A 21,230-nucleotide genomic window follows, 5' to 3' on the forward strand; every position below is an offset into this window, starting at 1 on the left:
GGTATTTACCAGCTGCCTCCAATCCTTTGGGGAAGTAAGAGGCATATACATTATAACTAAATAAATACTATGGCATTTTCCAGAGAATGCTATAAGGTTTCTCTTTCAATTCAGCAAGGTTATATGATATGTGTGTCCTACATTTCAGCCCTAACACGCCCCCACATGACTAATAGCTGGATGGACGTATTTCCTAGAGTTTTGTGATGGACCAAACCCCACAGAGTCCTTCGCATGCTGACAGCCTAGATTTTCTAAGATGGCCCCTGTTTCAAATATGCTGTCCCATGATCAAACTGTGTGTCTGGTCTGGGGTTTGGAAAATGTTACTGGACCTGTGGGTAATGAATTTCCTTCTTCCTCCCCAAACTACTGAATTGCGTTCTCTCCCATCGGTGGTAAACCCTGGCTGCTATAACTAATGCTTTGCACTGAAGCTCAACAGCTTAAAGGGGCCAGTGTGAGCTCCCTCCCAGGGCAGCAGGTTGGGGCGGGGGGGGGGGGGGGGGTGATGCTGAAGCCAAGGGGATAGAAGGCAAAGAGGGTACATTCAAGGGGAAGGGGCTTGTGGGTGGGCGGAGAAGCAGACATCTCCTCAGACCCCAGGGTACTGCCCAGGCTCCGATGGCAGATTTCTAGCCAATGACCAGCACCTTGGATGGCTAGGAAAGCCCCAAGGCCATAGAAACAACCTCATTTACAGCACTGAGGCTGTGGGAGGCTGACTACCCCCGCTTCTATAAACACTGCCCTTCATTCACGGTCTTCCTGCAAAACCCTTGGTTTTTGTTTCGGCAAACCCACATCTCCTACTCCCATAGGAAGGGGAAGGGATTTTATAGTTATGAGGCGCACACTGCATTGGGTCCTTGTTCCCTGTTGTTCCCCTAGGGCTTCTTCCTCGTCAGACTATCAGGGCTGTGCCAGAGAATTCCGAAGATTCCCACAAGTGAAGCCGTGAGCTCCCAGACCTGTTCTTCGTGTCACTACGGGCAATGACCGCCCCCATTTGGGCCTCCTACACTGTCTAAAGCCTTCCTGAGAGCCGCACGCCAGAAATTACAGCAGCCTCGTCAGGCTCCCCAAGCCGCTTTCCCGGCAAGGGGGCGAGTTTGCAAAGGGTGGCTGAGTCACGCTCCGAGGGTGCTACTGAGGCCCCGGGACTCCCCAGGATTCAGTTACCTGGGCATTTGTACAGCTTCCTGGCTTGAGCTATGTCTCCCTGACTGAGCCGCACGCGCTGGCCAATGGTTGGCCTGATGCCATTGTCGTCTCGGCGGGGGAGGATGGTGTCTAAGAAAACTCCTCTACAGGAAGAAAAGAGAGAGAGAAAGGAGAGAGAAAAGTCAAGGCTGGCTGGCTGGCCGCGCCGGGATGTACAGTCTTTATTTCCCTGCCCATAACCACATCGATGTCCCTGGCCCCTGGGCTGCCACATTGTACAACGGTGGGGAGCACCATTCAGAGAGACTTAGGTGTGCGTGGAGCCCCCTGGAGGTGTGCAACGGGCACCACTGAGCATGGATAAGTCTTGGAGAGGCTCCAGAGAGAGCCCGGGAAACAGCACAGTGTGAGGCTCTCAGGGGCTGGTCAGTTAGTGCTGGTTGATGGTTTGGTGAATAATGGGAATCAGGGTTTGGGGGCCTTTCTGGCAATGGCGATGATCAGATGGAAAGTGAGATGAATGCAGAGAGCAAAGGGTAGCTGAGAGATCCCTGGTTTAGAGATTTCCATGTACGGCCTGGCTCGGCCACCTGGGTGAGCTCGGACAAGCCCCTTCCCCTCCCTGAGCCTCAGTTTACTTCTCTAACAGTAAGAGAGTGGCCTAGACAGTCCTAGCAGTCCCTTCCAGCTCTAACATCTTATTCTATTCCCACATGAAGGAAATCGAAAACGACCAGAACAGAGGAGCAGACAGCAGGCTGCCCAGCTGAGTTTGGGCTCACACCTCCATGACGTGGGCCTGGTGGACCCCTGCCTGAGCCTCCTCCTCTGCCTCCAGACCCCCGATGCAGGGGCCTCTCCTGGAAGGGAGGGCCTCCCTCCGAACCAGTTCCTTTCCCAGTTACCTGTTTCTTCCCTCCCTTCTTAACCAGGTTTCCAGAAAGAACTGTCTCCATCTGTCTGGCTGCCCACCTCTCATTCACTCCTCAAAGCAACTGCAATCAGACTGCACCGCCATGGTCTGCAGCCACCAACCGACTGACGACTCCGATGGACACCTCGCTGACATTCTTCTGCTCCTTCCTTTCTCAGCCTCTCGTCCCCTGGCTCCCAGGGCTCCGCTGTCTCTGAGCAGCAAGTGAACATCCACTTCTGCTTCCCCCTCTGGGCTCTCCCTGGAGTTTCTGTCTTCTTCCTCCTCACCTGCTCCATGGGTTCCTCTGGGTTTTCGCAACCACGGAGAGATTCACAGAGAGTTCTCTGATTCTGACCCCCAGAATCACCTGCTAAGCCCCAGATGCCTGGTGACCCCTCTACCGCACTGTCCTCTGGGTCTCATATCCATGCTCACCCCATGAACCTTGTCTCCCAAGACTGAATCCAAAGGCACCAAGCACCTTCTGTCGTGCCTTGAATCCATGCCTTCCTCCTCGTTCCAGACCTCGGCTCAGACAAACAACATCCCCTTCCTGAGTTCTCCCTAGTATCTTAACTGGCCTCCCTCCCTGTGGACTCAGCCACCTCTGTCCCACCCCTCTAACGCTGCAATGGGATCGTCCGGAAATGCAAGGGCAGGCTTGTGTCCTCTCTGCTTAGAAGCCCCCCCCGATCTCTGATCACCACCTGGATCCCCAGGCCCTGGGCTCACTGGCCTCTGCTTTCCTCTCCAGCCACTTCTGACACCTCCACCCCACTTGGTATCTTAAGCATCACTGAACTTCTGCTAGCCCCAAACATGCCCTTACACAGGCTGTCCTCTGTTTAGGCTGCCCACTGCCCATCTTCTTGTTCACTAGCAAACTCCCGTTCATTCACCAAAACCCTATCAGACGGCTTTCCCTCTTAAAAATCTTCTTGAGCCCTTTTTATCCCTCCCATCCTGAGTTACTCATTCCTTTCTCTGGGCTGCCTCTGGGCCTTACATGTCTAGTCTCTTCTTCTCATACTCTAGTGTCTTTTTTGAAGGATGCAGGTATTTGTCTTCTCTGCTAAATAGTAAGTTCCTCAAGCAGAGAGACCAAGACCTTCATCTCTATGCCCTCAGGGACTGGAGCTAACAGGTCAAGAAATGCTTTTTGAATTAAATTATGTAACCAAGGTAGGGCAGTGTCTTCAAAAAATCTTGCAAAGTAATGTACACCCAAAGGGAATGTGAAAACATACCTATATATTAGCTGTACTGTCCTTTCTCTCCCCCCCAAACATTTCCTCTCCCCTAAATTCTGCACTACCTTGGAAAACCTATTATCCCTATTTCTTGCTGGTTACAAAGATTATCTTTCTGGTTTTGCATATACTTTTTCTAAGTCAGACATCAAGCTCACTTTCATTCCGACAGAAGCATGCAGGAGCCTGGATCATCTGCCAATTTCCTTCGAAGCATCCCTATCTCCGAACTTTAACCACCTGGCCTATCTTTCTCCAATTCCTACTGCCTCATCTCTGGGTCCAGAGCCTTCTAGAGAAAATTTAGTGGAATCCTTGGTTTCCCTCACTGACTTTGTCACATTTTAAACCACAAGTAATTAACCTCCATAAAATTCTAAATTCAATCACTTACTAAATCTAAAAAGAGGCACTTCTGCCCTAACGTAAAATGTGTTCACTTGTAATTATTTTCTTGATTCCTCTGAGGAAAGAAATTTTGCTGCACAAAATGTAAACCTCACCACAATCTCTTAGCAACCCGGGCCAGCCGCCCCGCTGAAGCCCACGGCTCACAGGTGACTCTGCCAGGGCCATTCTATGTGGGTGCCATTCTTATTAGGGCTTCCTCCCGACAGGTGAGAAAAAGCCCGCGGAACTTAAGTATCTCTCCCAGAGTCCAGAGCTAGTAATGGAGAGCCAGCCCTGGAACCCAGGCAGGCCTGGAGCCCATCTCCCACATCCTCCTCCTTCCAGCCAGTGTTTCCCACTGCCCAAGAAACAGTCGGCTTTCATGTGGGAGACTTCAGACACCGAAACAGCAGGAACAACATCAGCCCACACTCGGGACAGCATTTGGGGGCTGGGACTCCCTCCCCGACTTGTCCCTGAGCTGCCAGCAAGGTGGCAGGCTCTGGAAGGTATTAACTACGAGAGGTGTCACTGTGTGAATTGCTGCAGTGACATCCCTCTTATGTAGGACAACTCTTAGCGTTGACATTCCGCTAAACTATGAAAGGGTTTGACAGGTGCTTCGGAGACTAAAGCTGTCAGCTCTGAGCTCTCCAAACAAAGACACCTCTGTACCACAGAACTGTCTCCTCAGCTCCTGGACCCTTGTCCAACGAAACCTGCAGAGACATCACTCCCCACAGCCCAGGTCCAACCAAGGGGGAGGAGGGAGGGCCTGCAATAAACTAGAAAGTGAAGTCGGAAGGAGAGAGATCAATTGTAAAGACACACAAAGACTGGGTTTCCCATCAGCAGGAAGAGCATTTGCCTCCAGACGAGCATGTGTTCTATAGGCCATTTTCTGCTCTTCAACAGACTCAAAGACAATGTACAGGCTAACTGCAGGGGATGTATGGCCAGGAGTAATGACGTGGAGTTAGGGAGTGTGAAACTTGACAAAAAGTGGGCCAGGAAAGACCATCAGTATGGAGGACATTGATAAATGTCCCACTGAACCAAGTAGTTTCCTGAAAAAAAAAAAAAAAAGCCTACAGTTCCTACAGCCCATTGGAAGTAATTTATTCCTGAAAATCCATGAAGGAAACTGACAGAAAGGACAATGAAGGTATCCACTTGCCACAAAATAGATTTGCCAAAATCATTCCAAACTCTGGGGTGGGGTAAGCAAGTAGTTGTGGTAGAATGTTAAAATAATGAATTGCACCTCCTATTGTCCATATTCTTGGTCTTGCACCTTGCTCGGCCAATGGAACGAGCTGTACAGTGATGTCCTGTAAGTTCCAGAGCCTGGGTCTTAAGAGTCTTGCGGCCTCCCCGCTTGTCCTGCAGGAACTCTGAGTCCCAAAGCAGTGAAGAGTCCAGTCTAGCCTGCCCGAGGATGAGAGGCCCCTGGGAGGAGAACCGAGGGGTCCCCCGGCAGACAGGCAGCACAAAGACCACACATGGCGCCCACCATCCTGGACTTCCAAGGCCAGTGTCACTGCCACATGACTACTGCTGTGGAGATCATCCCAGGCAAAACCAGAGAGAATGAGCCAGAATGACCCACAATGTCACAAAAAATAAGTTATTGTTGTGAGCCATTAGTTTAGGGGTAGACTGTCTTGTTACACTAATGACATCATGGTGGCAGGAGACGTCTGCCTCCCTTCGAGGCCTTCAGGGGAGCTGCTGTGCTCCTACCTGGCTGCCCAGCACACCTGAGCACCGCCCCCTCGCCCATCTCCCTCTGAGGGGTTCTGGGTCCCCTTGATGGGGAGCTATTATTTCAGGGGTTTGGTCCATGGGCTTCCACTGGTCTGTGCTGATAAACTGCTCCCCGTTGACAACAGTGTTAATAACGGTTATCTCCTTGAGGGGCAAAAGGGATGGTATTATGAGCTACAGATCACAGGAAGAGAAAAATTTTTTTTCTTAAAAGAAAAACAAGAAAAGGGGGTGCTTGGCTGGCTCAGTTGGTGCAGCATGCAACTCCTGATCTCAGGGTTGTGAGTTCGAGCCCCACACTGGCTGTAGAGATTACTTAAATAAAACCTTGGAGCGTCTGGGTGGCTCAGTCGGTTAAGTATCTGACTCTTGATCTCAGCTCAGGTCTTGATCGTGGGGTCGTGAGTTCAAGCCCCGTGCTGGGCTCTGTGCTGGGGGTGGAGCCTACTTAAAAAAAAAAAAAAAAGGAAAGAAATGCTGGTACCAGAAGACACTATCTGCATTCTTGCCCTGGCCTCTGGCTTCAGAGCTTTTCATGGTAATTGGCACATGGAAGGTACCAGGGAGGCAGTGAGTTCCTACAGCCCATTGGAGGTAATTTATCCCCAAACCCCCTTCATAGGAGATGTCTGTAGATCGTCCTTATGAAATGACCACCACATCTGTGGGTATGTGGACAGAAATGCATGAGGATAATGGAAATTTCTTCCCTCACCTAGTTCCCAGCATTTCAGATCTCCCTGTCTCCTTTGATTCATTCATTGATTTATTCTTTTAAGAAGTATTCATCGAACATCTACTCTGTGCCAGGTATCATGGTCGGTGCTGGAAACTAGAAGAGGATGCCCTCAAAGATCTCAGATCTTAGTCTAGGGAGAGAGGGATGTAACAGATAAATAGGAGTAGATGAATGTATAATAATAATTAACGGACAAATTATAAAGCAATGAAGAGTTAGGACAGCTATGGAAACAAGACCCAAGGTACAAACTTCTCACTTGGGCCGACTTGACAGTGGTTCTCTACAAAATCAATACTTTGTCTCTACTTAGCAGCCTGCAACCCCAGGGCTGATGTGGTCTGACCCACATATTTCCTACACCATTTCCCAAACCCGCAAGTCAGCCCAGCCCCCACACCCAAGCATCCCACTCTGACCTCTGTAGGGTGGACTCTCATCCTGCCCACCACCTTGTTTCTTGAGACTCCCCAGAGATGCCCCCACCAGGGTAGGTCCTTCAAAGTCTCTGTTTCCCAATGTGGAAGAGGAAGCCTTGAATGCCCACGTGGCAATGAAGGTGACCCCATCTGTCAGAGCCTCACCCATCCACACCAGATTAAGAAATCACAACAGGAAATGTTCGAGCTGGAAGAGGCTCAGAGAACATCTAATCCAACCCTCTCATGAGGAAACTGATACCCAGGGAGGTGGAGATTTGACCCAGCACAAAGCTATCCGCAATTATTGTCTACACATCCCTCAATAGCACAGTGAGTGAGAGCACTAGGACTGGAACCCAGTCTTTGACTCTTAATTCAGTGGTCTCTTCATTACATGTATCCTCTAATAAAGAGCCAGGAGAAGAGTAACAAGAACAGGGTCAGTCAGTCCCATGCCAGTTCAAAGATGCTGACTTTGACAAAACTCCACCCATTAGAGTTCTGGAGAGATCCCAGCTGGGTGCATGCAGGATGGAGATCACAGCTAAATCAGCTGCGTGGCCAGAGGGACAGCACCCCACTCCCCCCGCAACTGAGAACTTGTGATATGGAGGTTTGGAGGATCTCTCCCCCAGTTCTGTGACCTCATCAACAGCATGCTTCCAGCATCCCTACCCAAGAGCCAACAAGTCCTGGGGACACAGTTCCCCGTTCACTCCCAAGAGCGGTGTGTTTCCTGAAAGAACGGTTTCCTTTGATCTTTATGGACATAGCGACTCATGAAGTGGATTGTTTCCCTCTTTGCTATAACTGCTAAGAAGCACAGGGCAGGATTTGCTGCCAATCCCACCAAAGAGTACATGACTTTATGGCATGTATTCTGAATAGTCAGTTGATTCCAGGCTTCAGTGTAGCTCTCTACCCTTACTTTCCCCTCCGCCATCCTCAAGTTTCCTCATACATCTGTTTCTTGTCCTGTGTATATACTGGGAACCATTTCAAATCTTTTTTTGGGGGGGGCGCCTGGGTGGCTCAGTCGTTAGGCGTCCGCCTTCGGCTCAGGTCATGATCCCGGGGTCCTGGGATCGAGTCCCACATCGGGCTCCCAGCTCAGAGGGAAGCCTGCTTCTCCCTCTCCCACTCCCCCTGCTTGTGTTCCCTCTCTCGCTGTGTCTCTCCCTGTCAAATAAACAAATAAAATCTTTTTTAAAAATCTTTTTTTTCAGTGATCAAATAGATAAATAAAAAGCAAACAAGCTAGTTTTAAGAGGAAACTGAGAAAAAAATGCCAAGAGAGAAAATATTTACCATGTCTCCTCTAACTCAAGGGTTTCAGAAAGACCCACAACACTGGGACTAGTGACAGAAAACTTCTTTATACAAAACACTCATATGGTCTAGAAGCAAGGGCAATATTGGAAATACTTAACACCCAGTCTAGCACAGCAATAACTTATCAAAACAGACCCTGCCGATGCCGGCTGTAAATCACCAGTCTGGCCATACTTGAGTATACATGGGCCACCATCGAGCGTGACCAGCAGGCAGGAAACCTGGATCTTTGTTCTCACTCCGACCCCAGTTACCTGTGTGCCCTCGAGCTGGCTGGAGCCTCATTTTCTTCACCTCGAATGATTCACAACCACGATTTACAACCCTCCCAGCTCTCATACCGTCTTTTTGAAACTGAACCAATAAACCACACCTCTTTGAGAGAACCGGTGAGCACCACCAGGCTTACATCAAGGACGTGCTTTAGAAGACTCCCCACCCCCTGGAAATTTTACACAGAGCCTCTAAGTTATTATCTCGGCCAACCTCTCGATAATTTCCCCTTTCCAGTTTGCTGCTTGTGACATTAGCCCATGATGGAACACCAGCTTCACAATGGGATTCAATCTTATTAGCGGGAACCTGATTAGATTATATTTCGCTGCAGCCCAGAGGCCACTGTATTTCAAGGACAGACAGGCCAACTGTGTGAGAAGCATGCAGAGACCCACTCTCCGCAGACCTCCAGGAATCCGACCCAAGCCTGCGGCAGCCACACCAAAACACACATGAGGCAGAAGCATAGATTCCGACCTTGAGAAGGTATTCCGGGCGTAGTGCATGATGCTGTCAAAGTCGTACGTCTCTCCCAGAGAGCTCACTTCCCCAGCTTCCATTTTTAAGAAATTATACTCCTGACCTGTGACACAACACTCTGTTAAGGCCTTTGAAAACCAAGGCAGGTACCTGAAAGGAGGCAGAGGGGGAAAAGGAGGGCCCATGGCAACTCCTGAGAGCTCAGTTGGCCCAATCAAATAGCAGGGGTGTGGTCGTTCTCGTTGGTTTTAACAGACTGGAAATGTGCAACTTCGAGCAGCCCTAGGTTCTCCCAACCCCACCACCCAACAACCCCTCCCCAGGTGCCGCTCGAAACTTTTATGCCAAGTTTGTAGACAAGTTAATTATTGATCGGATTGCTCAGAAACTTAAAAAACAAATAAACCTCTGATCTTGCTACTGAAAGAACAAAAGAAAAATCAGGGAGTTAAGTTCAATCCCAAATTGTTCACAATTCAGACTCTCAGAAGCATTTTAAGGCAACCATATTATTCAGTCAGCTACTTTCATGTTCCTTATGGACTTCCATATAAAATTATTTAACATGAGGGGCGCCTGGGTGGCTCAGTTGGTTAAGCGACTGCCTTCGGCTCAGGTCATGATCCTGGAGTCCCTGGATCGAGTCCCGCATCGGGCTCCCTGCTCGGCAGGGAGTCTGCTTCTCCCTCTGACCCTCCCCCCTCTCATGTGCTCTCTCTCTCTCATTCTCACTCTCTCAAATAAATAAATAAATCTTTAAAAAAAAATTATTTAACATGAGATTTTTGTTTGTTTGTTTGTTTGTTTAATCTAGACACTCTATCTGCCTTGGGGCAGAACATTCCCAGGCAGAAATACTGCAGCCACAGGTACTCGTGTCCTAATTGTATTTCAGTTTCAAAAAGATGTGCTGCTGAAGTCAGCAAAAGGGACTCATAAAAGCCACCAGGAGAACTCCTTTTTTGGCTTCTCAGCTGTGATGCTGCCAGTGTGTTCTGGTCCATTCTGTTCCTGTTAGGAAATGGAGTTGGATTTCATTGTCCTTTACAACGTGAAAGTCATTTCGTTTCTGCTATGACCTACAAGCTATGGCAAGACCTCCCCGGAAGGGCCACAGAGGACAGTGGCCGTGCTGGGCACAAATGCCTGCACAATAGGCTTGCTGCCTCCTTACTTAACAAATGAGCACTGGTCAGCTCCCCAAATCCCCTCTCCTTCACACCTGCCTGCCCCGGGGGACGCCACCTTCCTGGCCGGTGGCTTCCAGACTCCATACTGGCTCCTTACCTGGTTGGATGTTTTCTCTGATGATGGTGACATGCTGGTCTCTGTCTGGCCGGGTGTGTTCATGCCAGAACCCAACCACATGGCCCAACTCGTGCGCCACGATGCCAAACTTGTCACAGTTTTTCCCAATGGATATGGCCTGTGGGCCTCCTCCTCGGCGCCCAACGTAGGAACAACAGCTGGACAGTTGCAGAAATACCCAGATCAGCAGATCAGAGAATAGGAGAGTCTAATGCCCTCCCCAGTGTGTGTGTGTGTGTGTGTGTGTGCGTGCACACACACGTGTCTCTAAAAGAAACAGACTTTCAGAGCTGAAAGTACTCTCATTGTCCAAGTTCCCTCCCAATACAGAAATGCCCTCCAAAAATGGTTCACCTTTTTGGTGGTCATGGATCCACTTGAGAACCCAAAGAAAGATAAGGCCTAGATTCCTGAAATAAAGCCCATACCCTTTCTGACCGCTGCACCCCCAAGTCTCTGCGAGATCATCTCTGATGACAAGGAAAAGAGATAATGAAAGGTGTCAGCTGAGTTTCTGTAAGGCATGAGTCTTGGTACCCTTATCACAGGAGTCTTGGCAATGATTCCCCTTCTGGGCACAATTATTTTTTCAAATAACATTTATTCCTAATATATTATTATATATTATTCCTAATATAGAAAGGTATAGGAAAAAAATTAAAGTGGCCCACAATCCCACCACCTTTATCACCCAGATAACCTCTCTCAAACACTAAAAAAAAAAAAAAAAAAAAAACATGATCAGGGGCACCTGGTGGCTCAGTTGGTTAAATGTCTTGACTCTTGGTTTTAGCTCAGGTCATGATCTCAACATCGTGAGATAGGGCCCCACATTGGGCTCCGTGCTCAGTGTGGAGTCTGCTTGAGATTCTCTCTCCCTCTGTCCCTCCCCCCACTCTCTCCCTCTCTCTCAAATAGTCTCAAAAAAATACATGTTCAATAGACTGAAGTATTAAGTCTCTCACCCCCTCTGATCTCTTCATCCAAAGATAACCATTGTTAATAGTGTCTTGGGCATCCTTCAGAAAAATTAAATATACATATTTTTAAATTACAAAAGGCACTATTTATGTTGTCCTTCATTTTTACCGTTTACTTCCTTACTTTAGAGATCTTTTTATAACAGTGCATATAGACCTCCTTTATTCTTTTTTTTTTTTTTTAAGATTTTATTTATTTATTTGAGACAGAGAGAATGAGAGACAGAGAGCATGAGAGGGAGGAGGGTCAGAGGGAGAAGCAGACGCCCTGCCGAGCAGGGAGCCAGATGCGGGACTCGATCCAGGGACTCCAGGATCATGACCTGAGCTGAAGGCAGTCGCTTAACCAACTGAGCCACCCAGGCGCCCAAGACCTCCTTTATTATTTTCAAAGTAACAAAGTACTATATTTTATTTAATCAGGCTCCTATCAGTGTACATCTAGGCTGATTCCAATTTTCACTATTTAAACAAAGCCTCACGGGAAAAGAAGAGAAAACAAACAAACAAATAACAACAAGCAAAACAAAGAAATGATTGACTCTTGTTTGTGGCAGGGTAAATTCCTAGCATTGGGATTGATAGATAAAAGGGTATATGCATTTGAGATTTCGATAGATACTATCAAATTGCAATCCCCAAATGTGTCTACTTATATACCCACTAATAATATATTAAAAAGCCCTATTTCCCCACAACCCGACCAACACTGGTTTTATCAAATTCTTTTTGTCAACTGGATAGGTGAAAAATGGTATTTCACTGTATCGAGACTGGATAGTTTTCCATGTTTTATATGACATTTGTATTTTTTGTTCTTGTAAACTATGGGATCACATCTTCTCCCTATGTTCTTTTGGGTGGTCCATCTTTTTATTATTGATATGTAAGAACCCTTTGTGAATTAAGGAAATGAGTCTTTTGATTGCCAAATATATTGAAAATATTTGTCTCACTTTCTTTCTCATTTGTTTGTTTGTTTATGTGTTGTTTTGGTTTTGTTTTCACCATATAGAATTTTAAAATTTCAACGTATGTAATGTCTTCATTTTCTTATGTCCTGCTTAGAAAGGCCACCTCTAGGCCAAGATTATAAGTAAAATCCACTCTTATTTCTTGTTTTGAATACTTTTTAAATTTTTTTCTTTTCTTTCTTTCTTTTTCCTTTTAAAAATGTTTACATCTTTGATCCAGCTAGAATCATTTTGATGTACAAAGTGAGGTAGGAATCCAGCTTTATCTTTTTCACAACGAGCTGTCTACCCCAGTATTAAAATATCCCAAATGACTAATCCAGGTTTCTCTTACTCATTTAAAATGCTACCTAAATTTGTGTATAGGCATATTCATTTTAAACTCTCTTGCTCCATTCCAAATGGTCTTAATTATTATCATCTTCACTTGCATTTTAAACCCTAGATGTTTGAATAGACCATCAGACCTCTTCCCATAATCCCCACCCTACTTCCATCCCTCTGTCCCCGTGTTCTCTCTATCTCTCCCTCCCTCTCTCTCTCTGTCTCCCTCTCTCTCTCTTTGTCTCTGTCTCTCTCTGCCTCTGTCTCTGTCTCTCTCCTTCTCTGTTGGTTATTTCTACATGGTCATTCCTCCAGATAAACTCTAGTATCATTTGTTTAAGTTCTAAAAACATATATACCCATATACCCACATATACATAAAATGTAGATGTTTGAATCACAATAGCATGCATTTATAGATTATTTTAGGAAGTTCTGACATCTTTACTATGTTGAGTATCACCATGCCAGGAAGTGGTATGCATTTCCATTCTGACTTTTTTTTTAAGTTTCCTTAGAGTTTTGGCATTTTCTTCCTATAGGTCTGGCATAGTTTTGCATTTTTGTTAAATTTATTCTTAGATATATTATTTATTATGTTTCTATTAAAGTGATATTTTTCCCATTATAAAAGCATATCAAATTATTTCATTATAAGGAAAAGTAATTAATTTTTTGTTTATTACATTTTAATCAGTCACCTTAACAGGGTCTCCTTTTGTTTCTAATAGTTTCTCAATTGCTTTTCTGGGTTTTGGGGTACATGTCACATTAACTTCAAACAATGCAAACATCTCCTTGCTCCTGATGATACTTACTGTGTGTATTTCCTTCTCTTATCTAATTATATTGGCTAGCATTTCCCAAAATGTGTAAAATAATTGTGGTGATCATAAACATCTTCGACTTGTTCCTGAGTCTAACAGAAATGCTTTTAGAATTATCATTGTTAAATCTGATGTGGGCTGTTGGGATACACACACACACACGCACATACACACAGCTTTAGCCATATCTCTTTAACTTAGAATTGTAGGGCTTTTATCATCTAGATAGCTTGTAATATTGATCCTGATTTCTTTATGACCTAAGAGTTGTACAAACAAAAAAATGGAGCTTTTAACTTACTATGTAATGCAGGAGTATTTATTCTACTTTTGTTATGATGTCCAGTCTTATTGCCTTGCAATCAGAGAATATGTTAATGCTATTTCTGCCTTTGAGAATCCATTGAGGTGTTCTTCATGCTTAACAGATGGACAATGTCTATAAATGTTCAACACGCACTTAGAAAAGATGTGTTATCAGATTGCAGAATCTGATAGACCCATAGCATCAACTCTATTAGTTATATTTTTCCAATCATCTACAAATCTCTACTTATTTTTTGGTCAACTTGACATTGATCTCCTTGGGTTGACAGAAATGAAATAAAGTCACTGCTGCTGGTGTTTCTGTCGATTTCCCCTTGAATTCCCTGGGGCTGGTTTTATGACTCTTAATGCTGCACCATTTGGTGCATAAAGATTTATGATGGTTATATTCTCACTGTAGCTTGGACTCTTTCTCATTATAAAGTGTCTCACCTTTTTTTTAAAACACTTTCCGACTTTAAAAACAAAACAAGAACGAAACAAAAAAGGCCTTGTCTATAACTAAAATTATGATCCTAACATTCTTTTTGTCAGCGTTTGCCTGTGTGCCTTCTTTCCTTTTACATGTAACCTTTCTGGGTCGTTCTCTTCAGTAGTCATTTCATGCATATACCATGTAGTTGGGTTGAGGTATTTGAACCAGTATGGGAAACTTTTTCTTTCAGTGGGAGATTGCATCACACTTACATTGCCTGGCATAACAGATAAGTTTAGTCATAATCCAGGCATCTTATTGTTTGCTATGTTTTCTGGAGGAAGTCTGTTAGCCCATGGAGCCCATAAAATTACGTGCAAAATTTTGCATAAATGTATATCTGTCATGAGGGAGCCCATAGCTTGGTTCAGAACCACTTCTCTATATGAAACACCCTCAATTCCTTCAATTGCTCCCACGACAGGAGATCCAGACCCCTTGTCTTTCTAGAGTCTTCTTGACCCGCCTACTTTGTCACTGGATTGTGAGTTCACTGGGGGCAAGGAGAGTTTCTGACAAACCCCAGGCTGCTGTTTATCACAGCTCCTTGGAAAGACTTGGTTTTACAGAGAAAATTCAACACTCATGAGCCATCCGATTGTCTGGCTCTGATTCTGTTGAGGTGGCCTTGCTTGTGCTTACTTACCCGCAGGTTCTGTAACTGAACACAATAAAGCTCTCTTCATCAGTCCTTTCTATGAAGGTCACACAGGTGTGCTTCTCCCAGTGTCTCATGGCCTGCTTAAAAATGGCCCTCTGGCTTCCTGAAATGACAGGGCAAGCCTCATCACTGCACTGATGGGTCCATGCCTCCCTCAGATGCCGTAAGGCATGCTGACTTACAACAATGCTTGTTCCAATGAACGTTGGGTGACCCAGAATAGAAATGCACTAGGAATAAGGATTTCCCTTGCTAAGAATATAACCTTCCTGAATTACCAAAACTCAGAGAGTAAGAGTTATGAATGGAAAAGAGGGTAAAAATAGATTTTCAGAATATCCCAGGCTCTCCAGCTTTTCCTTTGAATGGAGAGTACTTCTTTCTAAACTTAAAACAAAAAATCTTACCCAGATTATTCAATTTGAAAATTTTAGGCTTTTGAAGTAGCTCACCAGCACTGCATTCTGCAGCCTCATTTTATTTTATATCTACAGGAGCATGGGTCCATATGCTCTAAAAAGTTTGTTTTCATGTACATTCATGTTACTTTTGCATGGGGCTGCAGTGTTTTCTGGTGGATCCTTGAGCCTCATTTTCTATAAAGCCTTTGAAAACAGGTGAATTTCATACTTTCTCTGAACATGTCTTCATATTTCCTTGAGTGGAAATGTGTTGAAAAATAGAGCAATAAGTAAATTGTCTTGGAGCAAGAACAAAGTAGTTGTAAATTCTGGCTGATAGTTACTTACAGTTAATATGTATTCTTTAAAAGAAAAAAAATCTATCAATCTGAGATAAAGAAGACTATTTTGATTTTCCTAGAAACAATGAGAAGGATCTAGAAAAATAGTTGTTGGGGGGATACAAAGGACGGTTGGGGGTGGGGTTTGAGTTCTAGAATGACCTCATTGCCAAAAACAAACAAAGCACTGGGGAGGCTTCCATCTTAGTCTGGAAGACCTAGGTGTGATATCATATTGTCCCCCCAAAAATACATACAGAATAAAGAGTAACCTAGCTGTCCATTTTTTTACATCTTGATATTTTTTAGTTCAAATCATTTATAGCTCACTCACCAAAATAGCAATCCCATTAATTACAGAATAACACAAACCACCATGTTAAGAAAGTTCTCTACATAAAATTAGTTAACTTTGATGAAGGTTATATAAATCTTTGGTCAGAAAAGCACACCAGATCTGAAAGAAGAACACAGTTAAGCGCCAGAGAACAAAAGCAAGTAGCTGGTTAAAATTCCAGTATTTCAATTCTTTAGGCACACTGCTTTCTCTCCTAGCAGGACTGGGAGCTCCCTGAGGGCAGGTGAAGTTTTGGTCATCTTTTTATCACCAGCACCTCATTAAGTATCCAGCACGAGAAAGCCCTGGGTTAACGGCAAGGGAGTGATGCTGCCGGGAGAGAGAAGGGGAGGCCTTGCTCCATGCTCTCGGTCAGCTCCCAGGTCCTGTCGTCCACGTCATCACAGCGCCTTTACTCATCCGTGGTTTTCAGTGGCTTTGGGACATCTGCCTCATCGACCGCCTCTCACAGAAGTCATAGATCCGCAGAAATGAAGCCGACTTGTGCATGCAGTCAGAATTGAGAGGCCAGAAGAGGCAGCTCTATGTGGCTTCTCACTGAGGCCTTCGACTACCCCTGGGCCACAGGCCTGCTGTGGGCATAACTGTTGACCATCGACTATGCGTCGCCGCGCTATTCTAGGTGTTGGAGGCATAGGAATGAAAACAACAGGAATAAAGATCCCTGCACCCACAGCATTGGGCAGAGACAAAAAATAGGCGAAACAAAAATAAAAGTCAAAGCATTTCAGGTAATGGGAAGTACCATAAAGACTAGAAAGTGGGGTGCTGAGAGCAAGTGGCTAGTGGGGGTGCCAGGGAGGCAAAGAAGGCCTTTCTGGGGATATGTCATCTGATCTGAGACGCCAGTGATAAGAAGAAACCACAAGAAGGTCTGGGGAAAGAATGTGCTAGGCAGACAGAGGGCAGGGGCAGGTGTGTTAAGGCAGGAATGAGCTGGGCATGTTCCAGAAGGGAGAAGTACCTGTGAGGCCAGCACAAAGGGACTGAGGAGGAGAGAGCAGGAGCAGGTGGGAGACTGGGTGGGACGGGGCCAAGGGCTGCCTGGAGGAGGGCCTTGGGGGCCATGGTCAGGAGCTTCAGTCTCACCAGTAGTGATGGAAAGCCACTGGCTGACATACATATTTTAAAGATAATAATACCAATAGTAAACAATTACTAATTACTATGTGCCAGGCACTATTCAAGTGCTTTATCTGCTTAACTCGTTTAATTCTCAAAACAACACCATGGGCTAGAAAATATTATCATCCCCACTTACGGAAGAGGCGACTGAGGCCCGGTGAGGTGAAGCGACTTGCCCCAGGGTATACGAGTGGCAAGCGCCACGGCCAGGATTGGCCACGTCTAACGGCCCACTCTGCTTACCTTGCGTATTGCTGCGGGGCTGGGGACTGGTGCAGGGCATGCACCCAGGCAGAGGCCAGGTCAGCCCACCACGTGCGGCTGCTCACAGCTGCCTCCTGCCTGGAGGGCTCTGCTCACCTACCCATTGTGCAAACCCTGTCTCTATTTCAAGACCAGGATCCTATGTGACCCCCGGCATGAAGTCTTGCGGACTAGGTGACCACCTTTGAGGACACAGCCCCAGCAGAGACCGCAGTTTTGCCAGGCTACATTTCGTAGCCCCTGAAAGGCATAATGGGGCATTAGCAGGTAGGACTGTGGTGCCCCAGCATCTACTCTACCCTGAGGAGGACACTGTCAACCTAGGGGGACAAAGCCCCCAGCCCCAAAAGGAGGCCTCCTTTGGGACTACTGACCAGTGAAGTTCCCGCCGATGACGTAGGGGATGACCCCTCCGGGCCATATTCTCTCTGTCCTCGAGGTTGTGGCTCTTCGGACCCGAGAAGAAAAGGTCTCAGCTCTGGCGTGTGAGGTCCTGGGGCTGGGCAGAAGCATGGCATTCTCCTCGCCATCTGCAAGACAGGCACGCTGCCGTTTACTCTGCCTTTCATTCCTTCTGTACATTATGGTTAAGACTACATTATCCATGAATCCACAAAGAGGGGGGTTAAGAACTTGTGTTCTAAAGGGGGTATTTGGTCTGCTCAGGGTTTTGAACCCCTGGGTGTTAGTAAGGTTGCCAGGGCTATGATGGAAGCAGGTTGCCTTGTCGGAAGCCTTGAACAAGGGCCTGTGGGGCTCAACAGCAGCCCGAGATCCTCAGACTCAAGCGGGCCCCAACAAGGCATCCTCTAGGATGGAGGTGAGTCAGGGATGTGCCCTCTTCTCAGCGCTGGGAACACCTGGGAGAACTTACCGAGCCAATCCCCTCCCTGACCAAATGCCCATCAATGTTGCAAAGGTTGAAAATAATTTGGCCAGTCTGACAAATAAAGTAAACCAGTCTGTGATGTTGGGAAGACAAACTCTTCGCAAGATAAACCCCTGGAAAAAGCAGAGCCTCATAAAGTCCCCCAGCCCTTCCCAGTCTCTCGGCACAGCTGGACCTTTAAGAGAGGGACGTGGAAAAGAAATGGAGGCTCTGTGAAGGTTCTGAGTCCAAGGTGTGGCCCCGGAAATAGCAGAGATAGACAGGTGGGGTGGAAGCGCTCGAACCTATGGCATGCTAATAACCCAATCCGCGCTCATTTTATTAATTGTTCAGACAACGTAAGCTTTTGTTTTCAGTCTACTTGCTTAGACTTCCTCATTATTTTCACTTAGAGCATTTTCTTTTCAGTTTCTATATCTTTTCCCTAAAAATCAGCTTTTGATTCTGTTGATCCCTTTCATTTTTTAGGATTTCATTAATTGTATTTATTTTATTACCTCCTTCCATTTTCACTTATTTTATTCTGATGTTTCCTTTCTATCTTCTTTTCTTTTTTCAAAACTGGAGACATAACTCACATACCTTAATAGACATTCTTTTAAAGTATACAATTTAGTGGTTTTTAGTATATTTGCAAAGTTGTGCAACCATCACCACTATAGAACTCCACATTTTCATCACCCCAAAAAGAAACCTATTAGCAGTCACTCCCCATGTCTACCCCTTGCCCCAGTCCTTGGCCACCAGTAATCCACTCTCTGTTTCTATGGATTTGCCTATTCTAGACATTTCATATAAATGGAATCATGCAATATGTGGCATTTTGTGTCCGACTTCTTCTACTTAGCATGCTTTCAAGGTTCATCCCTGTCGTAGCATGTATCAGTACTTTGTTACGTTTTATGGCTGGATAATATTCCATTGCATGGACCTACCACATTTCGTTTATCCATCTTTCAGCTGGATATTTGGGTTGTTTCTACTTTTCGGCTATCACGAATAATACTAGTACGAACATTAATGTATACATTTTTGTGTGGACATATGTTTTCAGTTCTCTTGGGTATATGCCACAGACTGGAATTGTTGGGTCATACAGTCACTTTATATGTAACCTTTTGAAGAACTAGTAGACTGTTTTCCAAATCGGCTGCACCATTTTACATTCCCATCAGCAATGTATCAGGGTTCTAGTGTCTCCAATATACTTCTCAACACTTGTTATTGTCAAGCTTGTTGGTTATAGCCATCCTAATGGGTGTGAAGTGGCATCGCACTGTGGTTTTGATTCGCATTTCCTTAATAACTAATGATGCCAAACACCTCTTCACGTTCTTATTAATCATTCACATAACTTCTTTGGAGAAATGTCTATTCAAATCCTTTGTCTATTTCTTAATTGGGTTGTCTTTTTACTGTTATAATGATTCTTTGTATATTCTGGATACCAGACCCTTATCAGACATACGATTTACAAATATTTTCTCTTATTCTGTAGGCTGTCTTTTCATTTTTACAATAGTATCCTTTGAAGCATAAAAGTTTTAAGTTTTGATGAAGTCCAATTTATTCATTTTTTCTTTTGTTTCTTAAGCTTTTTGTGCCATATTTTAGAAATTACAGCCTAATCCAACCTCACAAAGACTTATATCTATGTTTATATCTATGTTATATCTACAGTTCTATAGTTTGGGTGCTTATACTTAAGTCTTTAATCATTTTGAGTTAATTTTTGTATATGGTGTGAAGTAGGGGTCAGTTTTATTCTTTTGCCTGTGGATATCTAGTTTTTCCAGCACCACTTGTTGCAAAGATTAGTTTTTCCCCTATAGAACTGTCTTGGCACTCTTGTAACAAATCAGTTAGCCATCCTCTTCTGGCTTCTTGAGTTGAACGTTTGTCACATAATTTTCAATTTTTCTTATATTCTACTATTAACATTTTAAGGCTAGAATTTCTCTGAGTTCCATTTTACCTGCACTCCATCATTTGACATGTACATTTCAACGTTAGACATTGATATATTCTGTTAGCTCCATTTAGACTTTCTTCTTTGATCTTTGAGTTATTTAGAAGTGTGATTTTTTTAAATTTCTAAATATTTCTTTCTCTGTGGGTGTTACTGATTTCTAACATTGCTTTGTGTTCCAAGGACCCATTCTCCAAGGTGGGGGTCAGCAAACTTTTTCTGTAAAAGGACAATAGTAAATATTTTAAGTTTTGTGGTTAATATATTCTCTGTTGCAACCAGCCAGCTCTACTGCTGTGGTGTGATAGCAGCCACAGACAACATGTAAATGAATGGGTATGGCTGTATTCCAATGACAGTTTATTTGCAAAAGCAGATGGCAGGCTGGGTTTGGCCTCCTGGCTGTTGATAACTAGTCCATGCTCCAAGGTATCAATTCTTTGGCATTTTGAATCTTCCTTTGCAGCCCAGTACGTGATTGGCTTTTATAAATGTTCCATATGTCCTTGGGATAATGTGCATCCATTTCCATAATTGATGGTTAAAGGGTGTTACATATGTTATTCACATATTCTGTCTACAACTATTTTGGCTCTTTGGTGTATCAGTTACTGAGAAAAATGCTTTAAACAACCCTGACAACTAAGATTGTGGATTGTCACTTTCTCCTTTATTCTTAATTTCTGCTTTGCATTGTTCAAGGCTATGTTATTTAAGTAATACAAGTAAAGGGCTTTTAAATACTCCCAGAGAATTATTTCTTTCATCATTAATGACCCTCTTTATCTGTAATAATGTTCATCCATAATAAAGATTATTTTGGCTGATATTAATGTCACTATATCAGTTTTGATTAGTGTTTGCCTCATAGTTTTTTCCCACTCATTTATTTCCAATCTTTTTGTGTAATTGTGTTTTTTTTTTTAACGAGTCATTCAACAGGCATTATTCTGTGAGTAAATTATATTTCCCACAACAATAACACAAATTTTACAATGGTCATATTGTTGGGGTTCAATTTTTTTTATTGTATATGAAATGGTTTTTGTAAATTGAAACTTTTATTGAGATACTTGTAGATTCACATGCAGTTGTAAGGAATAATAGATTTTGTGTACCCTGTACTCCATTTCCCCCAACAGTAACATTTTATGAACATTTTACTATAGTACACTATCACAGCTGGATACGGACATTAATGTATTCCACTGATCTCATTCAGATTTCCCCAGCATCATGTATACTTGTGTGTGTGTGTGTGTGTGAGTGTG

At 44.5% G+C, this 21,230-nt stretch overlaps 1 protein-coding gene across 1 annotated transcript in view; it reads right to left on the minus strand.

Moving 5' to 3' along the window:
* TLL2 (tolloid like 2) overlaps positions 1-21,230 on the minus strand; it is a 116,772-nt gene that overhangs the window by 36,644 nt on the left and 58,898 nt on the right. Inside the window, exons 4-8 of the mRNA XM_035026106.1 lie at positions 17,476-17,631; positions 14,598-14,715; positions 10,024-10,202; positions 8,734-8,839; positions 1,183-1,307 (exon numbers count right to left, since the gene is read on the minus strand). Of these exons, the coding sequence (XP_034881997.1) occupies positions 1,183-1,307; positions 8,734-8,839; positions 10,024-10,202; positions 14,598-14,715; positions 17,476-17,631 (684 nt within the window). The remainder of the gene's footprint in view (positions 1-1,182; positions 1,308-8,733; positions 8,840-10,023; positions 10,203-14,597; positions 14,716-17,475; positions 17,632-21,230) is intronic.

This window comes from Mirounga leonina, unplaced genomic scaffold (genome assembly GCF_011800145.1).
Source record: "Mirounga leonina isolate KUSES-001 unplaced genomic scaffold, KU_Mleo_1.0 Mir_114, whole genome shotgun sequence".
Taxonomy (NCBI): domain Eukaryota; kingdom Metazoa; phylum Chordata; class Mammalia; order Carnivora; family Phocidae; genus Mirounga; species Mirounga leonina.